At 40.2% G+C, this 21,989-nt stretch overlaps 1 protein-coding gene across 23 annotated transcripts in view; it reads right to left on the bottom strand.

Annotated features, from left to right (window-relative positions):
- Positions 1–21,989, bottom strand: part of Nrxn3 (neurexin 3) — a 1,572,781-nt gene that overhangs the window by 1,433,887 nt on the left and 116,905 nt on the right. For 16 of the 23 annotated variants that reach the window (XM_026780462.1, XM_026780453.1, XM_013355697.2 and 13 more), the window contains exons 4-5: positions 13,032–13,061; positions 10,326–10,337 (exon numbers count right to left, since the gene is read on the bottom strand). In XM_026780462.1, coding sequence (XP_026636263.1) covers positions 10,326–10,337; positions 13,032–13,061 — 42 coding nt within the window. The remainder of the gene's footprint in view (positions 1–10,325; positions 10,338–13,031; positions 13,062–21,989) is intronic. The other 7 variants (XM_026780474.1, XM_026780478.1, XM_026780484.1 and 4 more) reach the window with 1 other exon arrangement.

Below are 21,989 nucleotides of genomic sequence, written 5' to 3'. Positions count from 1 at the left end.
AGAGAGACTGGGTGCTCTCCATGGTGCTGAACTCTGAAATAGCGTTAACGGCTCAGTGATTTTTGATAGACACTATGGTGTACAGAAACGGCACACACAAATGAAAAAAATTGTAGTCATTGACTTTAGGACACTTGTAATTTCAAGAGTTAATTCTTTAATATTATATGGTGTAACTTACTACACTTCTTTTGCCAATGTTGTGTCTATTATTGCAACAGATCTTCCAAGTAGGCATTTGACAAGTAAAAACAAATGGAAAGTTAAAATGAACAGATCATATGCTCAAAATTCCTGAGTGTGTTGGGTAACATTAACATCGGTGAGATATGTCTATGATTATATTAGTGTTTATTAATGTTTACTATTCATAATTTATGCTTTTGTTAGTGGCATGCTCAAATATGTCATGTGTGTACATATGTGTGTATGTGTGCAGATCTCTTTCTGTGTGTGTGTGTGTGTGTGTGTGTGTGTGTGTGCGCGCGCGCGCACACGCGCATCTGTCTGTATGTGTTGCCTCAATGGATCCTCCTCTTTGCTCTTTTTAAGCCATAGTCACAGCTCTGGATTAAGATTATTCACATGGACACCTGGTGTTCCACGTTCAACTGCCCCATGAGTCAGTATAGAACTAGGAAACTCCCTATAAGCTATGATTTCAACCATGGCACTTGTAAATGCCCACTATTAGTCACCTGGGAAGCCAGAGGAATATATACCGCACTCAGAAAACTATATCTCTATTGCCAGACAAATAAACCCAGGCAAATGATATATTGCAGGTAAATCAATAGCCACCTCTTCATAGTCAACAGACAGCATGAAGAAAATCCTCAGCTGTATGTGAAAAATCCAATTATCCCTTGCTAAGTCAATGAATCTTAAGCAAAGTACAAGTAATTCCTATAAGGAAGTAGTTGTTTCACCTAAATGTTCACTGTCTGGAAAAAAAAAATCACAGCCAGACTCTTGATGCTTCAGGATAAACAACCTTAGATATATGGGGAGAGGCAGAGCCATACTGTGAACCTGCCCCAAATTTCAAAGAACGTAAGACTATATAGAGCTCCTGGTAATTCTCTCATCATATGCTGATGTCAGCTCTTCCTGCAGTTCAGCAAGTCATTATCATGAGTGCTGTTTACACACATGATATGGACAGCCATTAAGTACTTAGCTAATACAAACTGGAAGTATTTTATCAAGACTAGTGTCTAAAACTGCAGTTGTTTAAACATCTGTATTATGCATTTCACCAGGAAGCAGTAATTTCTCTATTGAAATAAACCCACCAAAAAAAAAAAAACCTATTCCCAATCAAAACAGAAAATGTGGTTAGAAGCATTCTTGAGTGGAACCAACCAAAAGCTTTATTCTAGAGGCACTAAGGCACATCAGACTTGGAAGGGACTTTGGAATTGTCTTGTTCCAAATTTTTTATCTGAACATTACTTTTAGCTTTCAGTATTCTTGTCCAAAATCAAAATCACAGAAGTGGAATTCCAAAGGTAACTCTGAAGAGTATGTGCTTTCTGGAAGGTTCATAATCTGTGTTATCATAACAAAGTCTCAATGAAAGAACCCTGCTCTCAAGGGCTAGAGGGGTAGCTTAGTGGTGGGTGCTTACCTAGTGTGCACTATCATACACAAAAAGGCTCAATTTTATTTAAAACTGTGTTTCTAGAAGTCAGGATTTTTTCCTGATACTTGATACACACACACACACACACATACACGAAACTTTTATATATGGACAAGGACCTCTAAACATTTGCCTTTCTCAAATGTTTTTTCACAAGATAGCAATCTGACTTAGCACACTATCTGAGTGAAATTCTCCTAATTTTCACGTACACCAATATTTTTCTCTTGTGACTATTTTGAAGTCAGGCAATATTTTAATTTTAAAGGAATATGACATTTAAAGCTTCTCCGGTTAACAAGGAAATAATTAGGCTCACTAAAGAGTACGTGACTGGTTAAGCACATGGCAGAACTGGTTGAGTTCTAGACTCTCCTATCAGCAGTATGACACAGAAGTCATTGTAGGACGATAGTGTGCTACAACTCACATCAGTAAGTCACGTTTATAGTTACCACTAATAATAGAAGGACATGATTTTCAAAGCATATTTAAGCAATTTGGTAACTCTTAACAGCAACAAGGAACAACTGGTTATAGAAACAAGTTTAAAAAGTTTGGTGTGGCTTTTCCAAGAAAATGGGCTGATTTTCCTACATGTCTTTATATTTGCTACATATTTTATTTCATTTTAGGAAAAATAAAACACAACGTGCACACACACACAAACCCTCTGAGGTTTGAGATTCATTTTTGATGGTATCAAGCCAAAATCTATGGGCATTTGCAAGGCACGGTCATTAGTTTATCTTTAAGTAAATATTTTGATTGTCAGACAGCTTTTTGCAAACAAGGCTCTTTTCCAAGTGCACACTCTCGATGCACCCAAGGATTGCCCATCACTCATGTAATAATCTGTGCTTGTGCTCCAAAGCAAGATCATCCCAAGGAAGCTGAAGAGCATGGCAGGAAAAGCATGCTTTGTGGGCTTTTCAGTTTTTAAAGGACTCTCGAGCATGGGGCTTGAGTTTCCCCTCTGTTCTGTGGTCTCTGCACTCTATTACCATAAAGCTCAGGAAATGAGCGATTGCACACCACCGTCCCTTGTAACTGCTATTACAGAAAATCACACACTCACAAAATAGCATTAATTGTCAGAATTAGCAGCCATTTAAAAGGCAGCTGTTCTTTCACTCTTAAATAGGCTACAAATTTCAAATTCTCCCCGTGTCTTGGCTGCTCCATCTATGCCTCTTACACACGTAGGCACACGCATGCACTCACAATGAATCCTTAGGCAAACAATTTTTTTTAATGATCCATATTTTTAAAAAAAGAAACGCAGAGAAAATCCTGTTTATTAAGCACCGTTTTTCTCACCCCAGCACTTGCCATCATTGCTACAATGGGCTGGAAAGCTTCCAGACTAAGCAGGGGTAGTTTCCAAAGCTGCAGGTGGAAAGGCTCTGTTTTGTGTGGGCTGGGGGTGGGGGTGGGAGTGCAGTATCTCTTTAAGAGTCAACAGTAAATTAACTTGCCCCTAAGAGTGAAATAATTAGCAGTTAGTAGCTTATTAAAAGGATGGCAAAGGCCAAGCTGCCATCTGGGATCTCCGGTTCCTTGTGATTGTTATTATGTCAAGACGTGCCAGTTGCATTAGCTTTCATGTCACTGTGCCTGCCCTTACTTTACATGTAAATTTTTGTGAAAGATGCAACACTTTTAAAATCAGATGTCCACCAGAAAGTATTATTAGTCTGCTTTTTTTTATAGAGCGTATGCTCTTTTACTCCTCTGATATTATACTCACTACTAAATGCCTTGGGTGGAGGGAGGAAGGAAAAGCCGATGATATCAATTAGGTATGGTCTTTGTGCAACGGGAAACCTGAGCTTCAACATAAACAAAGCCAAGCTGCCTCACAAAAGCACAACACGATTGCCTCTGTTTATACACAGCGGAAACCACAAGGGTCCTGTCTCTCACAGTTCATCCTTCTCAATGAAGCTAAAGCCAGTGAGGACCTGCAATTGTTAGACAAGCGTACTCAGTTCAGAAGATAAAATAAACATGTATCGTAAAAACAAACAACAGAGTATTATGGCATAAACCCATGGAGTGACAGACACAACATATATCCTAGTGTGGACAGTGTGTTGGCAACAGTGTGTGCATATATGTGTGTGTATATACACACATAAATATGTATTTATGTGTGCATATATGTGTATTATGTATGTGTGTATCATTTGAAACTTTAAACTGTATACTTAAAAGCATGCATTTGATATACTTTATAATGCATATGCTATGCCCCAATGAAGATACACAACACATAAATTAAAAATATCCTGGGTGTATACACACAAAGCATAATCGCTTTTCTGAGTCTGAAAATTTAAAGAGTGGAGAAGTTGAATAACTAAGGGATTACCTAACAGTTTCCTTTAGAAATAAAAAAAAAGCCTAATATTAAAATTCATCATAAGTAAAAACTAGACTATGCTTAAGTCATTTTAATTCACAAAAGGCAGTTGAAAGCTGCTTTTGGCCTCCCACCGACTCTCGCCATCAAGGGTCAGAGAGTCTGGAGCATGTTTGCTCCCTCAGCCCTAGATACCCTTCACCTGGCAGGTCATTGGTTCTCAAAAGATACTTATTGAATACTACAGGTCATTGGGACTCCATGAATATTTATTGGGGACTAAATACCTTGATTTGCTAATGTTGGAGGGACTCTACTAAATTCAGATATATATATAATCACTGGAATATATTATTTTTCACCTACAAATGGGAGCTATATAGGGAAACATATTACACATCATAAACCTATCAATGAGTTTCTAGACAAACTGTACCTATGCTCAGAATCACAGACATTGTTATCTTGTTCACCTGAAAAAGGGATCGTGATAGATACAAACTTAAGCCCATCAATAAACCCATCATGCTGGTACTCTTACACATATTTATCTAACAGGAAACTCTTTTGAGTTCTTTAAACACAAATATATCATAAAGATAATACACTGTGATTCAACACATCTATTACCTTCCGGGACTTTCAAAGCCAAGTTCCAATAGGTATACATATAGACCTGCTATTAAAAGCTACCTATCCCTTCAGATCGGACAACTTGACTTGTTAAGCAAAGGCCATGCAAATAGAAAATCCATAAAATAATTCCTTCTATGTATTGCCAACTGGAATTTAGCTAAGACAGCCCATTGGCATACTGTATGTTTTATTAGTAAAGCTATTGCTCACACTTATAGTCTTTAAACGGTCTAAAAGAAAACAACTATGAAAATGTCTTCAATGTCCAGTGCAAATTTCTGAACAAGGAGAGAAAACAGTAGCCCATCCTTCATATTTTAAAGCACCATTTCGAAGTCATCATTGCTGAAACACAGAATTACTAAAATCAAGCAATTTACCTTTTAAGTTTCAAAGACATACATTTTTACTCCAAAGGTTTTCAAAACATTAGAAGAAGGGTGGGTGGGAACATGAAAAATAGGCTTTTAAAAAACAAAGCAATTTTATTCATTGTCAAGAGGACAAATCAGCGGCTGAGAAACAGATGAGACAAGAAATGGAAATGCAATATTGCCTCTATTTTATTATAATTAGATATTTATAGAGCACAGATGAGTTTATTTTCATAATTAGTAGCTGGCATTGCTTTTACTAATTTGCATAAATAGTTGGCTATCAAGACAGTAACTTATTTGCAGGGCTCTTGAATTCTAGCATGGACAACAGGGAGCTCAACTCCTCAAATCAGCTCCTTTAATGTTATTACCAGCAAAATACAGTCTATAGGAAATAATCTTCAAGCCCATGTAGCTTGATTATCTCCTTCCAATTTTGCCAGTGTTTATTAATTCAGCATTAGAAGGCCAATGGTCAAATCTATATGAGAAAAACACACATTAAATAAATCAAAAATAGCCTCTAACATCTAAAGGCCTAGAATAGATATTTGGCTCTACTAGTCTAACAAAAACAGTTCTGTAGAGAAAAAGAGAAAGAAATTGAGTATCCATGACAACCCTTATGATATACATCTCATCAGTCCTTGGCAGTTATCAAAAATGATAACTACCTCTTTTCCTGCTCATTCTCAACAGTCTCCACACCCTCCTACACACGCCTACACCATTCCACAAAACAAACTTCACAGAACACACGAATCAAACTCTCTGATGGTATCAAAAGGAAAATGAAGGACTTCCCAAATTGACTGCTATGGGCAAAAAGAAAACTTAGTATGCCAACTGTTAGCACCAAACAGGTATTCTTGGAGAAGTAGTTTACCCATATCTTCCTTCTCTAGCTCTAGACATAAGTCAAAACTTGTGGTTCATCAGTTGACTCATTTGGCAAGTGCTATGTATGTTCTCTATGTATTCACATTCATCTACAGGGAGAGAATGAAGTTAGGAAAACACACTTCCAATCTGTCTTGAAGCTCTGGTGATCCAGAACCCACATCTTGCTTGGTAGCAATCATTTGGTGCAGAGAAGGGTCTCCTAACTTCAACAGGATATGGATACTCTAGTTTGCCAGTTTCTACCACCACCACCTAGCACTTCCTTCTTCTTCCTAGTTCTATTCTTTATGATAGCTATGAAGTCTCTGTTGGCATCTCGGTTGGCAACTCTTGCTCCAAATTCAATTTCAAGGGAAAGTATTTGATCACTTGCCTCAGCATAGACTGCCTCCAAACAGACAAAAGAAAGAGGAATGGTCCAAACACACTCTTAATTCTTAAGCAGAAGCCATGGAAATAATGTCTAAAAGCTAGAAAATACTGAGAGAAGAACTTCTCTGGTCAGTCACTGCTGGATAAAACCTCACTTGCCTTTGGTCATCTGGTGTGGGAAGTCCTACATATGTGTTGCTTTTATTGGTTAATGAATAAAGAAGCTGCCAATGAATAAAGAAGCTGCCTTGGCCTTGATAGGATAGAGTAGAGCTAGGTGGAAAAACTAAACTGAATGCTGGGAGAAGGCAGAGTCAGGAGAAGCCATGTAGACCCACCAGAGACAGATGCTAGACAGAACCTTCCCAGTAAGCCACAGCCATGTGGCAATACACAGATTAACAGAAATTGGTTAAATTAAGATGTAAGAGCTAGCCAATAAGAAGCTAGGGCTAATAAGCCAAGCAGTGATTTAATTAATACAGTTTCTGTGCGGTTATTTCAGGTCTGGAAAGTCAGGAATGAATGAGCAGTCTCTGCCTACAGTCAAAAGCTGTCCAGTGGCCTCCTAAGAGTAGAGTTACATCTGAACTCCTGATCAGTTCTATAGATTTTGACATCACAGGACTTATTACTGTTCAGTCATTGAGCTTTTAAAAAATGTCATGATCTGAGACATATCTAATCTTTTCTCTGACAAACACTTAAAATTAATTCAAGATCTTCCTTACTTTTGGCCTAGTATAATCTGCAACCATTTCCCTCTGATACACCAAGAGACCAAGAGAAGATCCAGTAAAGGAGGGTATTGGAGACAGAATGCCTGGTCTCACCCCATGACTCTGGTATATATTTGTTTAGTGGGTGCAGTAATAAGGATAGCAGTAAGGGGTGCAGAGCAAGTGTTTGAAGAAGAATGACTCCACTAATGACGTCACAACTGAAAAATCAAATCTTGCCTTTTTCCGCACCATATCTAAACCCAATTTTTTGATTTAGTTAAGTATTACTCAATTCTCTTGGCACCCATCATGTACAGCTTTGAACCGAAATCTGAACTCATGCATTATGGCTGACAATAGTGACCAAAACACAGCCACCTATACTTTTCTGGGGGATGTGATGACGGAACCATGACTACACCCTATGCATCATGCAAAAACAGTGTAGGCACTTTATAACAGAAGCATGAAGTTTGGCATACTCAGGAGACTGAACCTTGGGATATTAAGAGGGAAAGGAGCATTCTGGAAAGAGGGAAGATCTCAAAGAAAAACTCTCAGGAAGTGAAAAGCAATGTGAATGGACATAAAGGGCACCAGAGGCTCTAGAAGGCTGCGGGCTGGCAGAGGTCACAGTGGGGCCAGATTATATGTAAAACCTGAGACAGGAAACATCTTGACAATGACTCAATGAGAACCCGCCAAATGAGAAAGCTTTTGAGCTGATGAGCTACATAAGCAGGTTTCATTTTAATTTTTGCTTTATTTTCACTTTTGGAGAAATGATTGACAGCAAGATAAGAAGGATTAGAGACTCTGAATCCCTTCCTCATGCAGCACATTATACTAAGCACATCTGGACATTAACCAATGAAAATATTTGTCCTCTGCATATTTGCAATCTATAGAGAAGAGTGGCCCAATTTCCACTAAGTTGAATACAAGTTGTGAGAGAGACGCGTGGAGGGAGAGCTCAAGCCTGCGTGTTGAGGACAGCATTAAGTAAAACAGGAGTTGTAAGTGTGAGTCTGGTGGGCAGAGGACGGGGAGAAGGGGCTGTTAAGAGAAAAGCAAAGCAAGCAGGGTTGCAAGGGAAGCTGGTGGCGGGTTTGACTGAAGCAGTAATTCTGTACCAAAGCTCCAAGGAAAAGGTTAAATTAGAAAAACAGGGCCCGTTGGAGACAGCTGTAAAAGTGAGGTGGAGAATCCCAGGTGGTAGATGACAGAGTTTCTACAGTTTCCCATCAGTGGGCTGACAGGAAGGGAAAAGGAACAGGGACAAAGCCTAGGAAAGGATGACAACCTCATAAGCTCCAGATGCAGACGGATGCAGAAGCCATTCTAGAGCCAGTCACAGAATGCTCTCTCCACTTTTGTCCCCACCTTCGGAGGGGACGCATTCAGGAGGACATTAGAAAGAAGTTTCTAGTGGGTGGTGAGGAAGATAGGGCGTTGGAACAGGAAACTGGTTTTCAGACAAATGACACTAAGCTTTGGACATACTGAGGGGACAGTCTGAGGTGACATTTATACGGACACATGTTACAGCAAATGTAAGGTGTCAGGCTGGAACTTAAGACAGAGCACCATCTGAGAGGCAGCCTGGGGGTGAGCACATAGAGATCACACGTGTATCTCAGCCAGGGCACATAGATCACTCACTGGTCAGGGATTTTGGACTTGATCCTCATTTAGAAGTTACCTAACATCTCTCTGAACCTAGTTATCAGTATCATTAAACACAGGCACTGCCGCCACAGACCTCAGAGGTGAATAGTGGATATTAAGGTTGACCAGGCCCACAAAGCACAGAGCACAGTGGCTAGCAAACCGGAGTTTAGCTGGCAGTGAGGGTGACAACAGTGATGCATAGAAAGAAAGATTCTATGTGCAGAAGCCCATAGGCATCCCAAATGCCAATTTTAAGGAAGAGATAAAAAGACAAGAGGATGGAGGGAATAAGAGAGAAGAGAAAGGGTACACCCATATCCATAGGCAGAGGGGTGGTTTCACCTATAAAGAGGTCTCTGGTCACTGGCCTCTTCCTTTCCCCACCTTCTCTTATCCAAAAGTATCAATCCAGCAACAGGGGTCGGAGTGATGGTTCAGGATGGCACATTTCTGAGAATGAGCCCACCCAGACTTAGTACTAAAGGAGCAGGCAACCATCCAAGCTCACAGTGGGAAGGGCCCAAGCACTCCCAAGGCAGTGTACAGAAAACACAAAATGGAAATGAGACGTGATAATTCCACCACCCGGCCCTCCGCTGAAAATTTGGGAATAACTCATCAGTCCCATCTTTTGGCCCTTTCTCCACAGTCGAATTTACTCTCCGTACTTGTGCCATTTGGCACCTTCTGAGGAAAACAGCAGTGCACTGCCCCGCCAAGACAGGGGAGCATTATCCAGGAGGGAGAACTAGATGGATACACATATTCCTAATTTATCAACTAGCTTCTCCTTCACTCAGGCACAGCTAATGCAATTTGAGCCAATGAGCCAGGTCCTTTGACCTTGGGAGTGGATGGGCGAGTTGAGCCACCCAAAGGTGTGAAGGCACGGCGAAGTATAAGAAACCCACCCACTCGTCCCCTCTCCTCCCTGAGCACCTGTCAAAGGGCTGGCTTTGTGCACCAGCATCCGCCACCACCTCTTTCTCCTCTTCCTCATCTCAATGTAATGTGCTTTTACTTTTATATTTTTCCCATGTTTTCCTATCACCCCAGCCTTAATATCCTATCCCCCCCACAAATACAAAAATTACAGCACTGAAGTAAAAAAAAAAAAATAGAAAGAAACACTCCAAAAATCTACAGTTAGTAAAATCAGGCAATTCTTCAATCATCTCTCCTTACTCTTCCATGATTGCCCAGGTGCTGATGATACCCCAAATTCAGTTTTGCATAAAACCCAGCAATTACGAGACACCTTTCTCCATCTCCCCTGTGCCTGAAGCACACATTACAGGGAGGATCTTAGAGCGCCTTGCAATGAAGTAAGAAACATGTCTATATAGAATGTCTACTTCCAGAGAGCCTGTTCCTGCTGGACACAACATGGCATCATGCATAAGGTCCAAGCAGGCTTTATGGGGAGGCAAAACCATCCCCAACACCGAACACAGGGTTCATTGAAGGACAATGATCACAATGACTTTTTTAAAATTTCTTTTACATGCTGTTAAAAGCAGTAACTTTTAATATGCCCTATACGTTCATCAGAACCAACAGTTCCCCTCACATACATAGGTAATTCAGAATGCACATTGACAGGTTGATAGAATGATAAATAAAGTGGTCTATACCTTTACTTCTACCTACAGAAAGGAAGCAGAAGGTCCCGTTAAGGAGAGGAAGCATGGTGTCCACCATGGAGGCGCAAGAGAGCGAGAGAGAAAAAGAGTGGACATCAGCACAGTGCAGGCACAACGACAGGTAATACACATGGCAGCTCTCAGGACAGACAGCACAGGAAGTTGCCCCACATCATCCTCAGGAGGCAGGTCAAAGCGAATGCATGATGGGAGGGCTTAAGGAACAAATGCCGGAGTCAGCCAAGCTGCATCTATCAGCTCCATGTTTAAGCTTCATCTCACTTGTTTCTTCTCAGTTATAGCCTTAGAAACGTGGCAAAGTCTGCATGCAAAAGCATTACACAGCCACGTTTCACATGTGTGTGAAATTGCACACATATAACCAATCTTAAAGAGCGTGATTAGGGAAAGTCTTTGAGAATCTCCATTTCCCAACATTCACATGAGACACGAGGACCAAGATGTGGCATACAACTCTGGGGGATGCACACACAACACACATAAATATCACATGTATTGGTGGACACCAAATATTAATTCTGTAGATTCAGTGGGAACCAGGCAGAAGCCCCTACCTCCCCTGTGCAGGGATTAAGAGAAGGCAGGGGGTCCTGGTGGGGAGAAGAGTGGTGGGTTTTAAGGCGGTCATTGAAGGGATAAGAATGGATGAGAAGAAAATGGAAAAGAACGAGAGGCCATGGAATGAAGTCAAAGAGATTTCTTAAGTCAAATTAAGCCTCCAATAGCAATTTAAACCCTTAGTGGCACCATCACCCAGAAGAAGTCTGCATCTTTTCCTGAAGCTTATTCAAAGAAGGAATTCACAGCATCTGTGTTTGCATGGTTCTTTTCTTTTCCCTTGAAGGGATACTAGCCTAGAGGATGGTTGGACTTGAATATTGCACAACGGCACAGGTGGGGTTAGAGTAAGGTGCGTGCTATGAAGTCTCCAAATACTGCTCATACCAACCTTGGAATCTAACCTTCCTATGGTGCATGAGTGTGTCTGAAATAAGTTAGGTTAAGATCAAGGGAGTCCCTCCATATCAGCCCATCTGCCCACCCTGTGATACTAGCTATATGATGTGTGCAGCACTTGGAAGCACTTGAAATGCTGGGAGACTTTGCAAAAAGAAAGCAGGAGCACAGCACTGGAGAACACAGGAGGTGTTCCTATCATAAGGACTCTGACAACCTGATATATGGTGTCACTTGTCATTGAGTGCAGACCATTAAATTCCAGCAATTCAAGGAACTCTGTCTTTCTTCAATGGGAAGGCTTTTGTTTCTCAAATTATCCAAATGCGAAGTCCATATCAAGCCCATCCTCTGCGTATACTTACCTCCCAACACTTGGCATTGCGTCCCCTCACTGAGCTACAAGAACAGGCAGCCTTCACTCTAGCTCCTTACCTAACCCTAGAGGACTCACCTGACCCTCCCCTTCAGATATATATTGATATCTGTTCTCTACAAAACCAACACTGTCTTGAAATTTATGGAGCCCACACCTTGGCTCATGCTAAGGAACACACTTAGATTAGAAAAGCAGTCTTAGTAATTCAGGATGCTCTCAACTGCCTAGCTCCAGCTGCTAAACAGTGTCTTTCAGTCCCGGGTGGTTACTTGACTGATGGCATCTCTCTTACGACCACACCATCCGATAGGTCAATTTGAGAGAGTAGGGGAAGGGAAATGACTCTGTGCTCTCCAAAGACTGAGAAAAAAAAAATCGTATGTGGAACTCCTCCACATCTTTCTTTTCTTGATCCTCCCAAAGGAACACTGAGTCTGATGTGTGTTTTGAAAAGAAACAGATAAGAAAAATTAAAGAATAGTCTTTTGGTGACAGGGCAAGGCAGGTAGACGCATCTTGCAATCGCCCAAGGCTTGGAAGAAACACAATAGTAGCGATTGAACAGGGAAGCAAAAGACAATTTTAAGTGGGCTCGATTCTCAGATCCTGATTTGGGCTGATAATGTGGAAAATTTTTACTGAGGAGAAAAAGGCTTCATTCACAACCCACCCCATGCCTAGCTGAGCTGAATTTCCTGCATATTTGAATATTTTAGGTTGCAGATGCTGAATTTACAGATCTTTATATGCAGTTTTCTTCAGGGTGTATAATGAGTTAGAATCCTACCATGAGGACATTAGCATGTTTTTTGGTGAATCCTTTTATTCTTTAATATAGAATTTAAAACAGAAAAAAAAAGACCCCCAAGGGTTTCTTTTGACCAGGAAAGGTGGAATGTCATCAAGATGGCAGTGGAATGTGGGGGGGGGGTCATGCAGCAAATTTTTACCCGGTGTAAAGTTCAGGGAGAAACCCTGCTCCTTGCTCCCAAGCTGGGTCCCAGCCTGGGACCTAGGAGGAGCAGGAGGAAGTTAACTGCCTGGTTGCTCTGAAATTAGCTTCATTTACCCCATTACCAACGTGTCATGCCTTGTTTCATGCTTCCCTCTTAGAGGCAGCCTAGCAGGGCCAGTGCACTGCCTTGCCCAGATGTAAATGGAGAAGCTCGGAGTAGGAAGTGGGGCATCATGGTGCATTGGGAAAGGTGTCCTGCTCCCAGTCTGGCCCACAGCAGGAGGCACAGGCAACAAATGGCCTTCTATGGAGGAGGCTCGGAGGAATGACCAGGCAGAGGCACAGAGGCAAGCAGTTCAGGCATCTGCAGGACCACAGCACCTACCTTGTTCACTCATCATAAGGTGGGAAAGGCCTGAGAGGGAGAGAGAGAGAGAAAGAGAAAGGGGGAGAGAAAAGATGGTTAAAATCCCAAATGCAAAGCAACATTCTCATAATTGTTGCACAGAATGAGGTGTGGCAAGGACACATACACACACACACACACACGCACGCACACATAGTAGCAAGCAACACACCCCGAACATCAGCCCCCACACTGTGGGAGTAGGTTGGCCCTCTTTCTTCTAAAGAACAGGTTTTCATTTGCTGAATAACACCAAGGACTTCCTTTTTATTGTTATTCTTAGCAATCCATAGGATTTGTGAAGGATCTCCTAAGATTAGGTCTCTGAGAAAGAGACTCAAAAGTATCGGGTTAATGGTTTCTTTCTTTCAAATTACTTGCATCAGTAATACATGTTCACTGTAGAAACTGGGGAAAATCCAAGAATAAAAAAAGAAGAAAAGAATGAGTTAAAATCTCACTATCTAGAGGGTGACAAGCATTTTTCCTATGCATTATATTGTTCTCTACATAAATTGGATGATACTGAATGCATCGACACACTTCCTACTTGCAAGGGTTGTTCAGATCACCTAGAAACATTTTCGCTTTAACCAGTGATAACCACACTCTGTCTTCTACCTCTTCGGCTGTACTAGAAAGTCTCTCATGGTTCACAAGAAAAAGCCCAGCCCTGAACTGAATGGGCTAAAGAAGGCATACAAAATCCCAGTACACACCTAACAGGACCTCTGGAGAGTTCTTACAGGGGGCAAATTCAGTTCCTCGGGGTTTCTCAGGACAAGGGAGCATGAGCTCTGGTAAGTCTACTAATAGAAAAGGTTTCCAACTGCACAGTAGCCAACCACACCAGCTGTTTGTCCTTGTGCTGCTTCTATTACCACGAAAAAGTATCTCACAAAACCCAGATCACCCCCCTAGAGCCTCTCCTCAAAGCAGAACTCAGGGATATAGAGGATTAATAAAGGCCAAAAAACCCTCTAAAGTATGGAAATCTCTAAATGTTTTTGGAGATTACTAGAGATTTAGAAAGTAATCAGAGGCTAAATGTAGGTCAAGAAACTGACTTTTAAAAGATCAGTGATATATTAAATACATAGATACGCGTGCCATAAATGTCATGGAGTCTATTTTTTGAAACAAATTTCATTAAACTATAATCATATTTTTAAAGCTCAGGTTCTGGCACTCGGGGGCAGTAGGACCAGGATTTACACTCAGAGAAGAATGAAATCACAACAAAGCAGGCAAAGCTCACAATTTGCTTTGTTCACAAAAACTTTTTTGATTTTTTTCTTTTTTTTCCCCCTCTTTTCTTTTTTGGTCTTCTATGAGCCAGAGGAATAGAAGGAAAAGAGAAGAAAAAAGCTTAGATTTTAGAGGACACACAGAAACAGCCTTTCCTCCAAAGCTGATTCTTGGTGGCCAGGTCCTAGGGACCAGCATCAAGGTCAAGAGCACAGATGAGAAAGGATGTGGAGCAGGGGCTGGAGTCTGTGGAAATGAGGGTGACGGAAACACAACATCCAGAGGGTTTTGTCGCCTTTGAGAAATAAGAGTAAAGATCAGAAAAGATATTTCAGTATAAAATAGGGTGCTTGAAGAAGGTTTTTTTTCGGGGGGCGGGGGCAACTGTTAAACACATGAGACTAAAGGTGTTTATAGCTTCACCAAGAGCAGGAAGGTTATGGGAGATTCCACCTGATCCAAAATGTATGTAGAATTTTCCAAATGAAGAGTAAATGGGCCGCTTGGTAGTAAACCCACCAGCGGAGCTCCAGCTAATGTACTTCTCAAAGCAGATAAAGAGTGAAGATTCAGGGCCCTACCCCAAGCAAGCTAAATTAGAATCCTGGGGTGGGATAGGGATTGGGGGTGCTGGCACAGGATCTGAAATTTAAATCAGCTGCTCATAGGATTCCCATGCTCACAGAAATTTGAAATTTATATATATCAAATTTTAGTAAATTAAATTGCATGATAATGTAGCTAGAAGAATTGGGTGCTTAATGGAACCCCACAGTTCTTCTAGTAGAGGGAAGAATCCTTTTAAAATGCAAATAACCTACCCCCTGTGTTTCTTAAATTTCAGATATGTACTGGTCAGGTTTTATTAGGCTACCTACATAGTTATAGCATTTTCATCTTCTTCCTCTTCTAAAAAAAAAGCTCAAGTCATATATGAAGTCAGGAATGCATTTATGGAATCCTAATGTCAAACTTTGGTATTAAAGGGATAAAGCAAAACAGACAAAAAAAAAAAAAAAACAAGAAACAGGTTGCAAGAAGGGAGGAGACCAAAATATAATTATTTTTTATTTTACTTTCTGTGAGGAGCATTTTACTTTATTCTCAAGAGATGCATATTAGTATATTTTCTTATACAAACCTATCCTCAAAACTTACAGAATTAAGTAGCCAATAAGTCCAAAGTACCCTGTTTATTCTAGAATTGTTTTTCTTTCTCTCTCAAAATACTATTTGCCATTTAAAATCTCAGCAATAATTCAAGGGGAAAAAAAGGGTCATGAGTTAAAGGAGGGGGCATAGAAGGGTTGGAGAGAAGGGAGGAAGGGAAGAAATTATATAATTATATCTTAATTTTAAAAATAGAAAATAAAAAAAATTTCGGCTCCTTCAACTGCTCATGAAAGTACCAACAACCAATAGACCACGCTATTCAAATATTACTATCTGCAAAGACTGGGATGAGGGGTGGGGATACAAGTAAGGGAAACATAGCATCCTTGGCCTCCAGGAATTCTCGCAGGGCAGAGGTCTGCGTGCTTATCTTCACAGGTGCACACAGATGGCTTGGTACTGGTACATGACTGTGTAGAAGAGGACATTTAATAAGTGGCTCCAGAGCCAGATTAAAAGTTCATCTCTGCTACTTTATACCTTGTGACTTTAAGAAAAGAGAGGAATGTTTCTGGACATTGATTTTTTTTCCTATCTAGAAAATACAGATAATAATGATTACTTCACATTGCCTTGGGTTTTAAATATACTTATAGAAGTCTATGCCAGTGATTCTCAACCTTCTTAATGTTTCCAACCTTTAAGACAGTTCCTCCTGTTGTGGTGATTCAAACCATAAAATTATTTCATTGCTATTTCATAACTGCATTTATTGAGCTCTACAGTTTTCTCTGCTTCCCTCACTGCCTCTCCCCTCCCCTTCAACCTTCTCCCATGGTCCCCATGCTCCCAATTTACTCAGGAGATCTTGTCTTTTTCTCCTTCCCATGTAGATTAGATCCATGTGTGTCTTATTCAGGGTCCTCTTTGTTGTCTTGGTTTTCTGGGATTGTGATTTGTAGGCTTGTTTTCTTTGTTTTATGTTTAAAAACCACTTATGAACGAGTACATATGATAACTGTCTGGATCTGGGTTACATCACTCAAAATGATGTTTTCTAGCTCTATCCATTTGCTTGTAAAATTCAAGGTGCCGTTATTTTTTTCTGCTGTGTAATACTCCATTGTGTAAATGTACCACATTTTCCTTATCCATTCTTTGGTAGAGGCATTTAGGTTGTTTCCACATTCTGGCTATGACAAATAATGCTGCTATGAACATAGTTGAGCACATGTCTTTGTGGCACGATTGAGCATCCTTTGAATATATACCCAAAAGTGGTATTACTGGGTCTTGAGGAAGGTTGTTTCCTGATTTTCTGAGAAATCGCCACACTGATATCCAAAGGGGCTGTACCAGCTTGCACTCCCACCAGCAATGCAGGAGTGTTCCCTTTACCCCACCACCTCTCCAGCATAAGTTGTCATCAGTGTTTTTGATCTTGACCATTCTTAGAGGTATAAAATGAGTTGTTTTGATTTGCATTTCTCTGATGACTAAGGATGTTGAGCATTTCCTTAAGTTCTTTCAGTTATTTTATATTCCTTTGTTGAGAGTTCTCTGTTTAGGTCTGTACTCCATTTTTATTGGATTGTTTATTCTTTTGATGACCAATTTCTTGAGTTCTTTGTATATTTTGGAGATCAGACCTCTGTCTGATATGGGGTTGGTGAAGATCTTTTCCCATTCTATAGGCTGTCATTTTGTCTTGTTGACCATGTTCTTTACTTTACAGAAGCTTTTCAGTTTCAGAAGGTCCCATTTATTAATTGTTTCTCTCAGTGTCTATGCTACTGGGGTTATATTTAGGAAGTGGTCTCCTGTGCCAATGCGTTCAAGTGTACTTCCCACTTTCTCTTATATGAGGTTCAGTGTGGCCGGTTTATGTTGAGGTCTTTAATCCATTTGGACTTGAGTTTTGTACGTGGTGATAGATATTGATCTATTTTCATTCTTCTACATGTTGATATGCAGTTATGCCCTCCCAATTTCATAACTGCCATTTTGATGCTATCATGAATCATAATTTAAATATCTAATATGCAGGAAATTTGATATGTAACTCCCAGCGAGGTTGTGACTCACAGGTTGAGAACCACTAGCCTATGCCTACATAGGATATGAACTATGAAACTATATGAACACACAGAGAAACATTTATCCATTTAGTATCTGACACTCAGTATATATTTGACAGTTGAATGAAAAATGAATAGATGGTATCTAATAGATAAGTATCAAATTATGAATTCATGCAATAATGAGTAGAGACTGATGCTACATATTCAGAGAAAGTTCCTGCAAAGCCAGGAGATTTTAAAGACACCTTCAAAAATGGCTTAAGGACTGAGGGTATGGTTCATTTTTACCTCAGTCTTGTAAGCACACAGACCTGAGTTGGAGCCTAAGAACCCACATAAAAATGCCAGACATGCTGGCTCATACTCATAGTACCAGCACAGGGGAGGCAGAGACAGGAGGATTCCTGAAGCTCACTAGCCAGTCAGCCTAGCCTAACCTATCAGCTCCAGGCCAATGACAGACAGTATCTCAAAGGAAATAGACAGTTGAAGTTTTCCCTGCAAGCACGTAAGTGCACACATATTCATACATACACATGCAGTAAAAAGGGTTTAAGATTTGGAGAAAGTGTTAGCATTATGGGTAGTACCATGACCTCCCAAGACCACCCTGTTCTCCTTTCCAGAAAGAAAGGCATTTCTGGGTACAGGATAAGCATGTAATAATATACTATATGGAAAAAAGAAAAGAAGCATATAATTAGCTTATATAAAAAATAGATGATCCTAATAATCTAAGCAAGGAAGTCATAAGTTTCAAGACTAAAGAAAATTAACTTGATCTTTCAGCTGATGGGAGACACTGGGGGTTCGTGGGCAGGCAAATGACCTGGAGAAAGAAATGTTGAGGAAGATTACTATTGCAATAGCAGGGATGAAACAAATTAAGGGAATAAGACAAAAGAAGAAAGATCAATCAGAGGCGAAGGACCCAGTGATTATCAAATAGCAGAGACAGAAAGGGAGAAAGAGGATTTAGCAGACTTTGATGATGAATAAGATGCTGTGAGGAGAGGCAGATGAGCAATGGGGAAATGGAAAAGCAAGAGAAGAACTAAAGAAAGAGAAATGAGGTGGGGAAAGATATTTAGAGTTGTGGAAGATGATGAGTTCTCTATTAGACATGATGAAGTTGAAGAGAAAGAGTTTTCAAGCAAAAATGTCCACTGGGCATTTAACACTATAATGAAATGATCTGAGAAGGGATTCAGTTGAATATAAGGACGTTAAAACACTCTCTTCATGCCATAGGAGATAAGTAAGTGAAAGAAGCATGAAGAAAAGGGGGCTATAGCTCTGTCTTAACCTGGTAAGGGTGGGAGGATGCTAAGGTAGTTTTCTATGTGTTCAACATTAAAAGAGTCTAATTATATATTTAAAAATAGAACTAGATGGCTTCCAACATAAATTACAGAAAAAAATGTTCAAAAAAATCTTAAATGAGAGGTACATAATTAGCAAGAAAGGAAGTGAAAGCCACACTGTATATAGGCCACATGTGTGGTTGATGTGGAATAGGTTAAAACGAAGACGGGCTTTCTGGTCAACCTCAGAGGAGAGTCAAAATGCACACTAATGTCAGATATCTGCATGACTACATCCAGCCTCAGAACTAGCTTGCTGGCTTTGGCTGAAACATGGCATTTATTCTGGATCTGACATTCCAAGGCTGTCATAAGGACATGGGTTGAGTCAAGAACTCAAGGGAACAAAGGGGATTATAACTTTTAAAACAACCCTGTCTTACATTTTAGATGTGAACAGATACTAAATTATGACTCAAAATTTAGCTCAATAAAAACTCACATAAGGAGCAAGAGATAGGATTTAGTGACCCTTTGATAGGCAATGCATTAAGAGTTGCTAACATAGGATTCTTAGGGAGCTACAGTACCTTTAAAATATCTACAATAATAATAGAAGGAAAGAATTAAAGTATCTTCAGTCTGGACACTGACAAGTGCTACTCTAGCTGGATCTAGCAATATGCTGGACCCCAACAAGGTATCTGATACAAAATAACTCCCTCATAACTAGCTTTAAATGCTATTTATGTCTGTATATCCGTGATATTCAGCTTCCCAGAGTATATACTGGAACAAAAGAAAGAAAAGATCACCAATGAGTAAGACATGTAAAGTTGAAATTGCCTTAGAACAGACTGTAAATCATATGTAAAGCATATGCAAAATATACATATGGTTGCCTAAACTATATGTTATACCCTTTGGGAAAATTCCCGTGGAGATAGCTGATTTTGCTACTCAGGAAAAATGGAAATAGCTATTCATGTCATTTGTAATCTAAGTCATTTGTAAGAAATCTAAGCCATTTGTAAGAAGCTGTGGTCATGATGAAGCCTGTCATGGAATGACTAACACAGAAAATAGAAACCATTTATTGAAACAGGCAAGAGTTCAGAAACCAGGCCAGAAGCTGAAGATCTCCATTATTTAAGTTAATGTTATCTCAAACCAGGATCAACCCATCCACATGAGATGATCTTCCATCCATCCTTTCTTCCTTCCTTCACCCTGGCTGGGTAGTCGGGAAAGTATTTCAAAAAAGACTAGAGGAAGAGAAAAAATTCAGGAGGGAAAATCCAATATCTCTTCCAAGCCTTGAAATTCATTCACCTTCACTTTCAGGATACCTTTTATCCAAGTGAAAAATTCCCATTTATCATCTCTTTCTTTCTATACCAAATAAGCAAGATTGAACGTCACTAATTGCTGCAAGCATCAACATTACATTTTTGTAATTACCTAAAATCAGAAAGTAATGAAAACATTCACCTGTTTTTTCCAGAACTAAAGAGACAGTGAAGATGGAAAGGTTGACAAAACGCAAGACTGCAATGATCTAGTCTCTAGAGGGAGATGACTGGGAATTTGCGAGAATGGAAGAAAAAAAGTCTTATGCTGAGATTTGCATTTTAAAGAGGGAAGTGTGTGTGTGTGTGTGTGTGTGTGTGGTGTGTGTGTGTGTGTATTTCATTCTTTCCCTTTTGTGTGTTTGTCGTAGGTATGCATGTGTGCACATCCGCATGTGGGGTCTGAGGCTGAAGTCAGGAAGCATCTTCAGCCACAGTTCTACCTTAAGCAATGAAGCAGAATGAAGTAGTGTCTCTCAGGCAAAGCCAGAGCTCACCAATATGGCTAGTCTCACCAACCAGATTGTTCTGGGGATGCCCTGTCTGCACTTTCAGAGAATGGAATTACAGTTGGGCCACAACATCCGCCAACATATATGTGGATTCTGGAGATCTCAATTCTGATCCTCAGGCCTGAAGAGAAAGTGTAAGTAATAAGAGTAACTCAGCCCCAGCCCAGGGCTGACCCATGTTATGCTCAGTGGCTTAAATGAGAACTCATAACTTACCATCTGGATGTTGTGATGACCTACAGCTCAGATGAATAGCTAATTTACTGGCTACTAGAAGGGGGATCTAAAAGTATAGGAAGAGACAAGCAAGAAATTTAATTTTAAGGACTAGGCTTAGTGGTGTATGCTCAGAGGGAGCACACAGAACCCAGAGAGCTGAAGAAAAAGGATCATAAATTTAATTTTAAGGGCTAGGCTTGATGGTGGGTGCTCACAGTCAGAGAACTCAGGGAGCTGAGGAAGAAGGATCATAAATTTGAGGCTAGCTTAGGCTACATAGAGTCTCAAAAATATTAAGGAAAAATATAAATTCTGGCATTTAAGCACAAACCCATATCCCCAACACTCCAGAAACTAAAACTTTTAAGTCTTCCCTCTCCTCAGCACTGACTGTTAACAGGGTTTAGGGTCAAAGGATGGGGTCCTATGTTAGGGAGGGAATGAGCCAGGTGAATAGAGGATAGCCAGAATTATGAGGAGCCCAAAGTCATGGTAAACATAGAATGGCTGAAGGTACTTGCATGTTGATATTAAAAAGCTGGGTGAAGATATGTTAATATCATTATAATATGCTACTGTCAGTCATGCTAAAAGTTGCACATGCAATATGAAGAGGCATCCAACATGAACAGAGAGGCAGCTCCATGTGAAAGACATGCAATAGAAGAAAACCCATAGGAGGCTGTAAGAGCTAGCTACCCAAAACCCCTGTAACACAAAGATATGCAAACACAAAGAGATCCAGCAACACAGTGCATGGAATCAGATGACAACAATGATATTTGGCTCATTCTGACCTATTATAAAATAATAATTTAATTGATTCAAACTACTATTCTAAGAACAGTACCCACGACCACAATGGTAGTTGTCAAGGAGAGTCTACTACCACTCCAGCTGAGCTATATAAGCTTCCAGATGATTATTTAAGAGCGATCCTATGATAACACTTAAGAACTCTTATCTTTTCCTTAAGGGTGACAAAGTGCTATGGATCAGTTGAACACGCAGTGTAGTGGTGGTGGTAGTAATGGTGATGATGGTGGTGGTGATGATGGTAGTGGTGGTGATGGTAGTGGTGATGGTGGTAGTGGTGATGGTGGTGGTGGTG

Source organism: Microtus ochrogaster, chromosome 1 (assembly GCF_000317375.1).
Source record: "Microtus ochrogaster isolate Prairie Vole_2 chromosome 1, MicOch1.0, whole genome shotgun sequence".
NCBI classification, from domain to species: domain Eukaryota; kingdom Metazoa; phylum Chordata; class Mammalia; order Rodentia; family Cricetidae; genus Microtus; species Microtus ochrogaster.
This window is presented reverse-complemented; position numbering and strand designations above follow the sequence as displayed.